Below are 15085 nucleotides of genomic sequence, written 5' to 3' on the forward strand. Positions count from 1 at the left end.
ACCACGCTCAATGTAAAAAATTTTGTCCTTCTCTCAAGTCAAAATCTCTTCTTTTTTAGTTTAAAACCATCACCCCTGTCACAACAGGCCCTGCTGACAATTTTACGACAGCTTTGTTTATATAGTGGTGTGAGACCAGGGACTGTGGTGCAAACCTCTGAAGTCTGTGTTGGTTGTAATTCCTCGTTTTTCATGCTGGTGTTCAAGTCCAGTTTATTTAAACATAAGACAATGCTGGTTTAGACCAGGAGTCCATCTAGTCTCGTGTCCTGCATTAAAATAAACAGTGAAGAGTCTTACCTATGGATGATAATTCCCATAAACGTAGTCCAGACCCTCCAGTAGAAGCCCTGGGGACAGCCTTTTGCTGGGAAGGAAGCAGAAGCTCCTCACCTTTTCCTTCACAAAAGCTCCTGGAGCTTGGATTAGACCAAGCACCTTTCTTCTGGTGTCCTAGGACCTCAGAGCCTGCCCTCCTCCCATCTCACCGTCACCTGCTGGGTGGCAGCCGTGCCTGGGCCCTGCTGATACAACTGTAGTGCTTCTGCCAGCTCTGTTTCTTTAGCGTTTATTGTGAGAACAAGGTCTGCAGCTCCCCAGCGCGGGGGCCGTGACGCCCGCTCCGAGGTGCTGTGCAGAGCCTTGGGTGACAGGATCTTCTGTCTGGTGCCCATGGAGGTTTTGCTCTTCTCCACTCAAAAGATGGTGCTTTTTTGTTCTGTGAACAAAGACTTCACAGTGTCACGCTTCTCCTTGATGCAGATTTTTGTGGTGGTGGTTTCCAGCATGGATGGGTTATCCAGAAGCTGCTTTTACTCTTTTTTGGTACGTGGACTGAAGTGATGTCAGCTCTGTGGGAGGCTCATGTACAAATAACCTGACAACACCCAGCTTGTTCCAAAGGGACTTTTCTGGCTTTGTTGTAGCCCTTTTCCTTTGCTACATCTTTACCTCTAATAAAGATTTCTAGTAATCCCTGAATCAAAAGCTTGCACCCTCTCTGTATTCTACAGCTAGAGTAATTCCCTAAACCCCTTGGCCACTGAGAGTTACCACTATGACTGACACTGTTAACGGTCTGGGCTTGCATTTAGTTTTCTTTAGATACTCTTTCCTTTGGGATTAGCTTAAAATTAATAGCACTTTAAAATGCTTCCGAGCTGCTTTGAATTTGCAGATGTCTCCCCTGTCACTTGGGCTTCACTGGTGAGTTTTACTTTGCAGTAAGACTTTGAGTTTCAGCGGTGTTTTAAAGATATTTGCTTATAACCAAGAACACGTACTACGGGGGGCTGATGTACCGCAGGGGGATGAGGTCCCTGGTGATTTCTGTTTGCTACTCAGGAGGGTGGGTGGTGGCATACTGGGGAAGGGCACAAGGCACTGGTGTTGAAGCAGCTGTGTTTTTGTGCTGTTTAGTTTGGCACATAAAGAAAAACACTTGGCCCAAGTCAGAGAGGATGTTCTGCTGAAGTTTTCCCGCAGCACTATGCTCCATGTATGGCGATGAGCAATTTTCTGGGCTGCCGCCCTTGTGCTGTGGTCCGCTATCACCACAACACCATCACAATATTCATGTGACTATCATGTTCCTTCCCAAAATAAGACAAAATCCACCCTCTGCTCAACCTCATTGTCTGATGCAAAGTCAGCTGAGAAGCTTAGGGCTCTCCCCAGGTGACTGGCACTGCCTCGGTTCACAGGGAATTCACAGGATAATGCAATTTTTCAAAGGCTCCTGAGGGTTATTTTTCCTGTTTGGGTTATTTGAAGCATATTAAATTGATCAGGTGGTGTATGCTTCATTCCAAAGAAGGCCAGGCTTGGCAGGACTTGGCCTTCTAGGATCTGCTGCTTTTACGACCCTGTACTGGGTGGGACCTGATTTTTCCTCCCAGTCCTGTAGGAAAGCGGTGATGAAGCTGGTACCTCTCAAGGGCAAGAGCAATGCTACCAGAGCTCTGAGTACTGGAGATCTCACCTGCAACAACCAGTAGTAGTTTAACATCATCAGGAAAAACCATAGCCTTCAATAACATTGGCTGAGGCACTCTGCCTTCAGGGGCAGAAGTCATTAGTATTTGTCACTTGTGCAATAATTAGCAGTGCCTAAAACCTGAAATAATTAGCAAATTATGGTTCTTCCCCTTCCTCATTTTCCTGGTTGGAGAAACCCAGACAGCCGCGAACATTAGCCACGTAATGCAGTTGTGTATCAGATGCGCAGGGCGTCTTGCTTTGTGTCTTTTCCATCCTTTGTTCTGCGGGTTCTCTTAGAAAAGCTCCGTTATCCAAACAGAAGCAAAAGGCAGAAATACTGAAGTTCCGCTTGCAGCCTGTGTGCTGTTATTCTTCTCTTCTGGTGGTGCTTGCTATAAATACCTGCCATGAGCAATGCTTCCCCCCTCTCCAAAACTGCCCATGGCAAAATAACGTTTGTGATCGCCCTGCTGGGAAGGGAGAAGGATTTAAGCAGACGCGGGTTGATATTAGGAACATTTTTACTGCTGCTCCAGCTGACGTGCGGCAGAGGACTGGAATTTCTTTCTTCATTTGCATGCATTAGGCAGTAATATCTTCCTCCCCGTTATAGCATAAGGCTTTTGGAACAGTGATAATGCGAGCAAGTGTTTATTCAGTCTTGCACGTCACATGCCTACCTCAGAATAGGAATGAGAATTAAAATCACAAGTCATGTAATTTGTAAAGGAACTGTAAATTTTTTATTTCCTTCATCTTAGCTTTTGGGTACATCATAAGCTGTTGATTTATTTGAGTTATAATTTTCAACATTCTTGTATTTATAGAGAACTTACTGAGGAGTGACAGAGAAAAGTCCCTAGTCCTAGATCGAAAAGATGTTTTTTCATAAGGTGCTGCGTCTGGAGAAATGTTTGTGCTTTTGGCTGCGAGTGAAATATAAACTGGGTTAGACTTGGAGGTATTCTTGAAAAATCAGTGAAGAAAAACAGGGTTTGCTTAAGAGACCTAGTCCTTATTTCCACTTCTTTCTCCTGTTTAAGAAGGTAATGTGTTTAAAATCTATAGCTTCAAGTTATGCGTGTTGTAACTGGAATCCATTATCTCTGTTAATTCAATACATGGTTTTTAAATTCAAGTAAACATCTGACTGAGAAAAGGTATCTTCATCTATATTCTTTGACTGAAAATTTGGTGAAATTTTTTTTACTAAATATTTGAGTGAATTTATAAATTATTTTTTTAATAGAACCAATATTCTGGAGTGGCCACAGGGCAAATTCAAAACTTTGGGCACCTTGAGAAAAAAGTATAGACTTGAAGCTTAAAGAGAAGTTTTAACATAAACTGATTTGGATTCTTTTCCCTCAGAAATATTTCTGATAAGAAGTTCTTATCGATTAATCTCTCATTTTTCAAGTAGTAAGCTCTGCTAGTTAGACACCTGCTTCTTTTTACCTAGTTAAGGTATTCTTTTAGCTTCAGAGAAGCCAATGTCAGGAAATAAGAGAGAAAGAAGTAGCAGCACAGCTTCTTTTTTCTTTTTGTGTGCTCTCTGTGCCCCTATTTATGGCCATACTATTTTAAGCTGTGCATAACATCCTTTAGACTCCCCATATTTGATAGACAGCTTAAACATATGCTTAGATTTAAGTCCAGTTGAAACTCTGGAGACTTGAGAATTTGGATGTTTTCTGCAAATAAGCTTTTCCTTCTCTTTTCTGCTTCCCTCTCCTCACTGTGCTGTGGAGGAGAGGTTTACACCCTGATAAGCACCTCACCAGTGGGCAACATCCTCAGTCTGAGTAAGGACAAAGGATCTCGGTGGAAGCAGTGAGAGGGATGGGCGTTTCAGCTGCAGGAGCTGGTGGAATCTCATCAGCGTGAAAGGGATTAGTGCGATGCTAGTTTAAGGTCTTAACGCTTCCTGGCAAGCTTTGGTTCGAAACCCTACGGCTACTTCAGATTCCATCTTACTTTAAAATGAGTTGAAACTTTTTCTTGAAAAAGGTTATGACTCAGGTCAGTGATCGTATTTGTCTTCTCATGTTTTCTCATTGTTCAGTTCTCCCTGCAGAATTTATCTCCTGTGGTTAATAGATTTTTTCGGTGTATCTTTGACTTTTATACATCCATCACTTTAAAATATCAGAGTTAACACATGGAAGTAGGTGGGTTAATATAATTCTGGTAGATGGAGGAAAACAATTGTCAAGCTGCCCTATCTCAGATTTGAGTACCTGAGAAAACACAATGTTTAGGAACTGAATCTGTGTCTGTGTTTTGCGGCGTTTCCTTGAGGTGCCACCAGCCTCCTGTTGGGGAAAGGGATTAACAACTGCATCCTCTCTTTGAGTTAGACCCACCCCATGTCCATTTGGGTAGAAACTACCTGTAAAAAATGCAGCGAATCCAACTGACAGTTGTGTTCTTGTGTCCTTTGTTTGTATTTTACATATTAAAATGAATCAATTGAAAATGTACTGCTGAACAGACCAGAGCTGTCTACCAGAGCTTTAAGCTCTGTCTCTAATATAAACTTACAGAGTTTTCCAGCCTCTTTGTTTATATGTGGGAAATATTTAAGGACATTCATTCTTTGAGTTGCCTGGATGGCAATTTTTAAATCCATGTTAAACACAGAACTGAGATACCATAAAAGCTTCTCTTTTATGGTGTGTGTATATATACACCATGGAGAAGCTGCTGTGCTCCGTGTGGCAGTAGCCAGCTTGGTGCCCAGCGTCGCCTGGCGTTCGGTAATAAGGTAAATATCTGAATATGTGTCTTTAAATGCCATTTCAGATGTATTTGGAATGCGCTTTAGTCAAAATACCTTGCAGCTATTTCTTTGGAAATGTCGGGGAGGGTGTTTGTGGTGTTTTTGTGAGCATAAACTGGGTCATGGGTTGGCTCACAAGTTGGAGTACAGTGGGACTTTCCTGGATTTTTAACCTTTGACACCTTAGTGATGAAAATTAGTAACCCTGGGACTGAAAATTGGAGGGCAGTAGTATTACTGTTTCCATATGCCTTGCGCTCTCCTTCGCTGCTTCCAGGGGAAAGGAGATTGCTCCAGCACTGACCATTATTTACACGGGTTGGAGCTGGCTTCTTCGGACTGTTGTGACTCTGAAGAACGTGTGGATTATTTGTTCTCGATAAAGGCTCTACCAGGCCACAGGCACAGACAGCTGGATGAACCAACACCCTGTTTATGCATCTAGCTTAAATTTACAACTTTTTAAAGGGACTTTGCAGAATTTCCCTCCTCACTTCAAGTAAGAAAATATCGTGGTCATTCTATGTAGCTGTTGAGAATGACAGTCTCAGGGGTCTTAAAGTAGACCCAAAGGAGTGAGTGGAATGAATAATGACTTCATGTCGTCTTTTCTTTTTCCCACGAAAGACCTTCAGTTTCTCAGTTCTGATTTATGAAGACGGTTTTGCCTTCTTTTCAGGCAGGTGTTAATGAAAATGATTTTTATGACGGTGCCTGGTGCGCAGGAAGAAATGACCCATATCAGTGGATTGAAGTGGATGCTCGAAGGCTAACAAAATTCACTGGAGTCATCACTCAAGGAAGAAATTCTCTCTGGTCGTAAGTACACGCTTGCTTTTCTCTGAGTTTCTGAGATTTCAGACCAAGGGGTGCATGTTGGGCTGTTTTTTGGCTCTTTGAGGAAAACAAAGAATGGAAATGCTGTGTGACTTGGAGTGGTTGAATGGAGGAACAGGGAAAGAAAAGTGCTCTTTCATGGCATAAAATACAATTTCAAAGGTAGCCGCCGTCTATAGTCATTTTCTACGTCTGGCACAGGAAGCACTGCAGTTTCCTCAGGTTATATGTATATACTCACCTTGTCAAATTTGCTTGTGTTAAACTTCCTAATTCTTTTCCAGAATTTGTCTTGATTAGTTTATCATCTTACAGAATAACCAGTGATCTTAAAGATTTCCTAATACACAGGCTATCACTGAATAATTGGTTGAAGTCCCAAACACCGTGATTTTTAAATGAGCAGTTAGAGCAAATTTTCTATCTATATTTTTTGTTCTATAGAAGAATTTGTAATACAACCGAAAAGCCACCCAGCATGTGTTGACCAGGACCGGGGGTTAGGTAACAGGCGTGTTGTGCTGTGTTTATGGAGGCTAGGATGACTCCATGCAGTTCAAGCCTGCTTGCTGGAAAGCTTTTAGGAAGCGATGCTTGCCAGAAAAAAGGCAGCTGCCTTGCTGCACTGGTCTGAGGAGGCCACGCGTAGCCCAGGAGCTCAGCTGTGGGCTGACAGTGCTGCCCACTTCCAGCGCCAAAAGCATTTGTGAGCTCTTTGGTAACTGGAGCAAGTACGTGGTGCTGGGAAGCAGCTTTGCACAGGCTTGTGTGCCTCTGGGATGCTGAGTGACAGGGTTTAGTGGTGACGTGGCAGTGCTGGGGCAACGCTTGGGCTAGGTGATCTGAAAGGTCTTCCCCAACCTAATTGCTTCTGTGATTTACTCACTTGTGAGCTGCTCCTGAGTGCAGGTGCCCGGATTGCTCTGTGACCAGGGGTGAGAAGGGTGTGTGAGGAGGACAGCAGTAGCTGGCACCAACAGGAACTGGAGGGCTTGGCTGATTTTTTTTTACCAGATGTTTAGAGTGTTTGGTCAGTCTTGTAACTTCTTGCTGGGCCTCACTGCATTATGTGGCAAGTAATCCCAGTGGTGCTGCTAGACCTTCTGACCAAGTATGCAGGAGGTGCACAGCCTTAGATCTGTTCCGGTCAGAACTTTCCCTTAAGAAAAGGAATGTGCTGTGTAATATAAGGCACACCGGAAAAATACCATTATAGTTCAGAAAAGAGAAAAAGAGGGGTTTTTATTCTATAATTTAATTTTCTGAGTTTTTAAATTTATTTTAACGTTGCTGTGGGAGTAGGAGCCCTTTTGGCAGTAATGTTTCTATATTTATTCCACGTTGTTCTGTGTTAGGTAGGTAATTACGGAAGCAAAATCTCATTCTGTTCTGTATTCGTACTCTTGACACTGCTGTTCCTATCCATGCCAGTGCTGCACTGCTTTGTCTTGTTATATTGCTATTTTTAGCTCCATTGTGAATTTACAGCAGGACTCGACACTCTATTTATAGCTGGTATTCACTGTCGTCTTTTTTGCGTTATGTTTTAAATTTCTGAATTGTGTTTTTGTCCTCTCGCTCCATGAAGAGCTGACAGGCAGAACCCTGAGGTCTGCAGGAAGAGCAGGGCTGGTGCTGGGAGAGCGGGTATGGGCTTATTCTGGAATGTTCCTCCGATTTGTGGAGGTACCCTTCTGCCTCACAGGAACAAAGATGGTTTCAGCTGGACCAGCTGTGCTGTGGGGCAGGCTCAAGTCTCTTGGAAATCATGTCCTGTAAGATCCAACTCTGCCCCTTGGAGGGCTCGGGAAGAGGTGAACTCCTTCCTCACCTCCAGCTTATGCACAAGGGACTGCCGTGGAGGTGGCTTTTCTGGTCAGAGTGTGATGCCCTCCATCTCACTTGGTGTCCTGATACAGCCTTGGCTGGGGGACTGGCTTCCCTGGAGTTGGCCTCGTTTTCTTTCTCTCCCCTCATCAGAAGAAACAGATAAAATCAGTGGAGTTGATGTTTTTGTGCTTTGTTTCTGCATGTGTAAGTTCATAGATTTTAAAAATAACTTGGTACTCCCCGAGGTACCGAAGTAGATGCTCATGCTTTCAAAAGAGTTTAGGCTGATGCATGCAGCCCTCATCCGGGCTAAAAGTGGTGTCCTGGGGTTTCCAGAGTCTTGGCACTGAGGAACATCGTACCTGGGAAGATGGCAGATGCTGCTTCCTGAACTAATCATGTTATTGCATCTGAACGATGATCTTCTCAGTATGAATTCCATCCCCAGTTCCTCCAGCAGTCCAGAGAGGTGAAAGGAAAAATGAAATCCTGGTGTGAAGAGCTACTCAAAGGGAAATTGAACCTGGACAACATTACAGACCCTGAGCTTGGAGCAGAAGTTGCCTTAGGGTGGGGTTCGGAGGCACCAGTGGAAGCTTTGGTACTCATACAATGTCGAGAGCCAGTGACCTGATGATAGCCATAGGGCTCAGATGTGGGGAGTTGCATTTTGTAAGCCAGACTGGGAGAAATGGGCTGGTAGGACTTCTACTGGTGTGGGCAGGTTCTTTGTGACATTTTGCTGTAACGGGCACTAGAAGTGAAGGAGGCTCATTAGTTTCCTTCTCTTACACTTTGCTACTGACTGTGGTGGGATCAAAAAGGACTGTTAATGATCTGGGAGTTTGTACAAAAAGATGCTGTTCTGTTACCTGAGGCACTTCCCAAACTTCACGAAGTTATGCAGTAAGAATACAGAGCTTTCATAACTCATGGAAATGTCTGTTGGAGTATAAGCTGATCTCAGGTAGGGGAGCCAAACCCCACCCCTCTGATCTGTGTGGTGTTAGAAGCAAAAGCCTGCCAAGCTCGAGAGCCAAGGTAAGATTTTTTTTTATTCAGCCCTTGGAGACTTTCCCAGCATTAAATATATATAGAAAAAAATCAAGACAGTAGGATATATGTTAAGTTCCCCAATGCTATTATGTGAGAGCAATAAAGAATCAGAAAAGCAACCTTTTTTCCTCTTTATATTGAACAAGAGACTTTAACAAAGTGGAAAAACTTTACCTAACTGGAAATCCTCTTGGAGCTCCTGCCTAGATCAGGTGTCCTGTCCTGGCTGCTTACTGAATGAGGACGTGTGAAAGGACAGGGAGGGCAGTTGGGGACACCCTGCTCAATCCTGCATCAGGTGACTTGCCCCTCGCTGCAGGGCTGCCATGTGTGAGTTACTAGTGCTCTGGCCTTTGATTCTGCTTGTGTGGCTGGTGCTGTAGCCAGAGCCAGTGGTGGAGACAACCCTTCCCTCCTTCATAGCAGCACTGGCGGCTGTAGTCGGGTTTTGCTGATGGCCACCTCCACCCAGAGACAGCCCATTCACATCCCGCTGTGCTTACTGGTTCTTCGGAGCTTTGAGCAGTGATGAATTGAAGGTTACCCCTGATGCGATGCATGGGGCTGTCACCTGGTGTGCTGGTGGGAACTGCTTCATCTCAGTTATTCCTTTCCCAGTCTCACTTGGACAGTTGCTGTTTTTTGTCTGTCTTCCCCCGCGGGTGATGGTTCACGCTTGCTTGTCCAGGGCTGTTGTGTTTGAGACATGAGAACCTTGAGGAGGAAGAGGAGAAACAGCTCTTGAAAGCACAGATGGCCTGACTAAAGGAGGAAGGAAACCATGCTTGGTTAGAAATGAATAATTGAACTGCTGAATTATTCCCTTATTAAGGAAAACATTCTGAGTCTAGTTTTGTGCTAAAATTGCCTGGCTGTGAATTCCATGATAGTCACACGGAAGCAAATCTTTCTCCTTTTCTTTTCCTCTGTAACCATCTAAACCATGCCTTGAACAAAAACTCCTGAATTGGAGGAGTTGTTTTTTTACCAGGCAAAGCAAGTGTGTAGACTCAAGAGCTGTTGCTGCTCAGGCACCTCAGTCATTCTTGGGAAAACCTGGAACCATGGCAAAGCGCTCTTTCACCATCCTTAGTGGCTAACTCTGCTTAGATCATCCAGAAGACGTGCAGATGTTGAAATTCACAGATAAAGCGAGGGGCAGCTGCAAGAACCAGGACTTCTTGATTTTTACACTGAAGATACCCAAAACTCAGAAGTGTTAGTTAGTAGGGATAGTATCTAACACCTTGAGAGTGGTTCCTTTGTACGAACTGAGGTCGGTGTCTCTGGGCAGTCACCGTGCTGTTTCACTGTGGATATCTGGAAGGTGACCGAAGGACGTCAGTGACACCTCTTTGCAGAGCTGTTTTCTTTGCCTTCTCAGGCTAGAGAAAGCTGTGTGAATGCTGTGACCTTTTAGGAAGGCATGTGACATCTTCCTCCAAGATGGATGGTGCCGGGGCTGGGCTGCAAGAGGGTTTAGGGCTGATTATTTGGGGGAGAAATACAGTGTGTAATCCTTCAGATTGCTGCCAGTGAACCAAGTGTCATCCAACAACTGAGTGGGACACTGGGAGCATTGCTGTGGAATTGTGCCATATATTTAAAGCAATGATGTGATAGTTTAAACTATAAGCTCTCTTGACAGAGGGGAAGAAAATATTAATCACTCTCAGCAGTTTGGCAAGAACCTAAAAACACCCAGAGGAAACATGTTTCCCACAACCCAAACTATCTTTTGATAATTCAGCACCATCTTTTGTATCAAGAGAAACCCCACGAGTCTGCAGTCAGTGTGCACTGACTGGATATAGAGCTTCAGACCGTGTCAGTGCAGAGATGTTTTGATTTTTAGAAGAGGATGCGATGTTTGTAAGATGTTTGTGACTTGACGCATTTTCTTTAAAATTAATCTTTCAGCCACGTTAAATTATACACTATCACTGCGCGTCGTGAAATAACAAAATGACATTAAGAAAAAGCATGGGGGAAATAATCTATGCAGAAAGCTCAAAAGCCAAAGCAAATTCTGAAATTTTTAGGAAAGATAAAAGTAGAATTTAATTCCAAGTATGTTTTCTTTAGACTTTTCAGCCTTGTGAAAACATGGAAGGGATAATTATGACTTACACATATCGGTCACTTCTGAACTGACACACTTTTAAACTGCTCACTGGGGTTCCTCCCTGAAGCATGATTTAACTAGAAACGTGGAGTAGACACCATTGGACTCTCCCTTCTGTGTCACTTGTTTGATTTCCTTGGAGGGATAAGAAATAATAAATATCCAGGAGGTTCGATCTTGTGTCTGATCATGCTTTTGGTAAAGATGGTTGTGATTGAATAGGGCAATAATTCTGCAGGTTGTTTTTATAGTAGCCACTGGTCCTCAGCTTCCTCTGTGTAGCCCTTCGTGATCCCCCAGCATCCCTTCTGACACCCTGTCCGGAGGGAGCTGTAGGGCTGGAGGAAGCTGGGTACCTTCCAGAGATCTAGATGAGGATGAATTTAGGTCAGTGCAGTTCACTTGCTTCTAATTTCGGCAGTACAGCATTCTGCTCTTTCTGTAGTTAAAAAATGAATGTTTTGCCCCAAATTTTAACTTATTGCTGTACTCACAGGTAATTTCTCAGCAGCTGTGACTTGCCTTTACACACAGGATTGCAAGTCGTAAACTTCCCTGCTTACAAGAGGGTAAAACTCCTTGCAGCTGCCCCGGTTTGTCAGGCATTTGTAGTATTAAGAGCGTGGTCTCAGTAGCAGGACTGGCTTCATGAAGAGATAATCATGTCATCTTCAGTGTTCCAGCAGTAAGAGCGTGAAGAGCAGTGATAACCTGTCCAGTGTAATGCCTTAGTGTTCGGGACAGAGCGGTGGTTACTCATGGGTATTGCACCGTGCATGCAAAGGTGTAAAACACGGCATCAGCGCAGTGCTGCTTCTGAAGGTGTAGTAGGATAAACTCTAAATCCCGTCCAGCTCACAGCTGACGTATTTGGCATTGACTCTCAAAGGCAGTGCCTGCTGTCCCCACCCAGAGGCTGGGCAAATGCCCTGTGAGGAAACTTCAGCAGAGTCAACGGAAACCCCTCGATGTTTTATCCAAATTGTGTAATAAAGCCAGCAGCTGCTGTGTCCTGGCTTGAGTTGTTATGGTGTGTTAAATCAGCGCAAACTGTTATTTGCCCTGACTGGGCAAGAGGGCTGCAGACATTATTACAGCTTCCCCAGAGGGAATTGTTCTGAATCCACTGAAATCCTATCGAATATATTGATGGGAGATATAAACCAACCTGAATTCAGTGTAGAAAAAGCTCCCTTGATCTATGAATGTCGCTAGTTACATATTGTACTACTGTTTGATTGCTTTTCTTTATGTGTTATCTTTTCCATCAACTCCGGCTTGGCGGAGGGAGCCATCTCACGGACTTCACCCTTGAGCACTCTCTCTTTGCTTGGCTTCAGTCCCTGCACTGTGTTCCTGTTTCACCTTGGCTGGTGTGCTCTACACAGGGTTTTGGTACAGCGTTCGCTGCTGCTGATGAGCGCTGGCCATCCACTCCTGGGGCTGGGGAGCTGGGCTTGTGCCTCGCTCGGATGATCCTGCGTAGGTGGAGTTGTGACAGTGCACCCAGAAATGTACTTACACTTTTCCAAGTTTGTGTGACAAAAGTGTTAAAACTGGTGCAGGTACGATTTGTCATGGTGCTCCTGCTCCAGTTACGACTCTTTTGTCGAAGCTTTGATGACTCACAGTGAGGCGCTGGGAGGGAACAGGTCACTGCCATCTCATGAGGCCTCCTGCCTGCTTCAAAGTTTAGAGTGATTCATAGAGTCACAGACGGGTTTGGGTTGGAAAGGACCTTCAAAGGTCGTCTAGTCCCACCCCCTGCAGGGAGCAGAGACATCTGCACCCAGAGCAGGGGGCTCAGAGCCCCAAGGTCCAGCCTGACCTGCCATGGGGCCAGGGATGGGGCTGCTCCCACCTGTCAGGGCAACCTGAGGTTAACCACTGCTTTGCGCTGCGGAAGGGGGGGACCCTGCTTTGCACTGCAAGGCTCAGTGGGCATGTCCAGGAGGGGAAGGGACTACCATGGGCAGTTTGAAATCAAAAGAGCTGAAGCCTTTGGGAAAAGGATCCATCAATGAATAGAAGCATCTGCTGCAGCGGATTCCTCACACTCAGTAATCACAGCCTTGATTTGCGTATTTTGTGTGTGTGTGTTATGATTTGTTGCAGCAAGAGTAATTGTGGGGGGGTTACCTAGGAGCAATCAGGCAGCTGCTCCCTTGCCTTCCACCCATGCCCTGCACAGCCTCCCCAAGCCAGCATCCTCCCTGCATGCGCCTGGCAGCACTTGGCTCGTCTTTGTGTGCTCGTGGTAGACGTGAGCTCCTTCAGCGCAACTTTGTGCGCTCACAAACAGCAACGTTTCCTTGTCTTCGTTTTCCTTTAGTTTAATATTCATAGGAAAAAGACGTTCTCCTCAAATACTTGACGGCTTTACAAAGGTGGGGTGGGCACAAACAAGACTGGCAAACCTGCTGGTGTTCCTATCTGAATGTTCAACTGCAAAAGGGAAACCCCCCCAGCCGTTGCTGGATTTTCTAGAAAGGTCAGAAAGTCAGAGGTTAAAATTTTGTCAAAATGTGCCTTTCGGAGGCAGCTGTTGGGTGGGAAATGCATTTGCAACCCTGATTCCTCCTCACTGAGAAGAGAGCTTTGTAAAATTGGGGTTTAATTCATTCTGAGCAACTGAAATTCTGGCCGTGAGCTCTTTGTGGGAGCTCCGAAGAGCTGGGTTTCACAGCAGTGCATCCATTTCAGTCAGCTAGAAGCAATTTTAGAAATTAAACATTCAAAGATTTCAATTATTAAAAAAAATGCCCCTGCTTGCTAGTCAAGCTCCTTCTCTTAAATCCTATTTATTTTAACTAGTTTGTAAACCTTGCTGGGCTACCTGTGGTTAGCCTGAGTGTTTTTTGTCTTGGCTTGTTTTTGAAACTGTTAGGCAGTGGGTGATTTAAAACTTTATCAATGTAAATATTATTACAGAATATTAATATTAATGGCTTTACATGTGATTGCATGAGACTACAAATTAATTTTTCAAACAGCAAGCCACTTAACTGCCAGCATGTTGGCTTTGTGTCATGAGTACAGTTTGATTTACAGTTTGCCCAGCATTTTGGGGGGAAAGATTCCACTATTTCAAGTATTTTGGCTTGTCAGTTTATATATTATTGGAGGATACTCATCTGTGTGCCTGTCTGGTTCTATTCGCTATTAATTTTAGGGTGTCTAGTGCAGATAAATCAGATTATGATGGTAGCAGAAGAATACACGGTCAGCTGGAGCCAGGGCCGTGGTAGATGATGCTAATGTGAACTCTGCCAATGTTTGCTGCTCTCATCCCCAGCATTTCTGCCACCGCGGGCTTGAGCTTCTGCTGACCATCACCTGCCAACCTCCCGTGCTTGTCTCAAAACGTGGGGTTTTAGTGGTATGGAAAAGCACCCTTGGAGACGAGGAAAAGCGTATCAACTTCAGTTCAGCTGCTGCTTGTTCAGCTTTCCATAGCTGAGGAGCTTGGCCTTAAAATGTGACATGAGCAGATGCTGGTCAAACAAAACCAAACCCTACCCAAGATGTACTCGCCTGCCGGAGGCCGGGCAGCCGAAAGACTCGCATCCCTCCACTGCTGCTCATTTAGCACTTGCCGAGTTGGGATCCATCTCTGTCTAATATATGTAAAGAAAAGTAAGAAAATTACCCTGGGGAAGGCAAGGCAGAAAGAGGTTTGCTTGTTCTGGGGCTGTCATGATGTTTTTCTCTATGCTCAGTAGCCTGATGATGTGGTTAGGTAAGGGAAAGATGATTCTCTGGACAGGAACCTGCCAAGGCTGTAGGAGATCTGCTTTAAATTCTCTGCTTTGATTCAAGTTTCCTCTCTGTCCCTGCACAAGTCACTTAATCCCTCAGCTTGTCCTTTTTTGGATGAAAATGGACAAGCTGGGCATTTCCACTCCTCACGAGAGACTACATTTAAAATCAAAGATGTTAAATAAGCCTTGTCTAAAGCTGCATTTCAGATAAAGACCAACTAATAAGTAATAATTCTAAAAATTGAGTGAATTTGAATCATTTTGATTTTTGCATTTAATTGCTGTGGAACCAATTGATTGATGTTGGCACTAGATACTGGCATTTTCCAGCTCGGTTCCTCCTGAAGAGGTAAGGCTGGCATAAATTTCAAAAAAGGTTTGTTAAAGGGAAGCACCTGAATCCAGATGGTTCCTGTCAACCTGTATCTCGTGATCCTTTTCTAGCATGATGGGGTTTGTGAGGTGATCGTTAAGTAGCTCTTTGTGCTGGAGCACGATGAACTAGAGCTAACCTCGGATCCTTCTGAAGGAGCGGTCACGCAATAACTTGTGTGTTGCCTTGCTTCCTGCCAAGAAAGAGTCTGTAATTAACGCACTCTTTGCTGAATGCTGGCATAGGGCTTTCCCTGAATTGTCTCCTTGACTCTATAAACCCCAACAAATACGTGAGGAACATAATAGTTCAGGGGAGATTTTGTAGAGTGAACTCGGAAG

At 44.5% G+C, this 15085-nt stretch overlaps 1 protein-coding gene across 1 annotated transcript in view; it reads left to right on the forward strand.

The window, feature by feature from the left end:
* The window catches only part of CPXM2 (carboxypeptidase X (M14 family), member 2), a gene marked incomplete at its 5' end in the record, with an annotated part of 73016 nt that overhangs the window by 27397 nt on the left and 30534 nt on the right, over positions 1-15085 (forward strand). Inside the window, one exon of the mRNA XM_010135521.1 lies at positions 5442-5581. Within this exon, the coding sequence (XP_010133823.1) occupies positions 5442-5581 (140 nt within the window). The remainder of the gene's footprint in view (positions 1-5441; positions 5582-15085) is intronic.

Source organism: Buceros rhinoceros, unplaced genomic scaffold, assembly GCF_000710305.1.
Source record: "Buceros rhinoceros silvestris isolate BGI_N320 unplaced genomic scaffold, ASM71030v1 scaffold16064, whole genome shotgun sequence".
Classification (NCBI taxonomy): Eukaryota; Metazoa; Chordata; class Aves; order Bucerotiformes; family Bucerotidae; genus Buceros; species Buceros rhinoceros.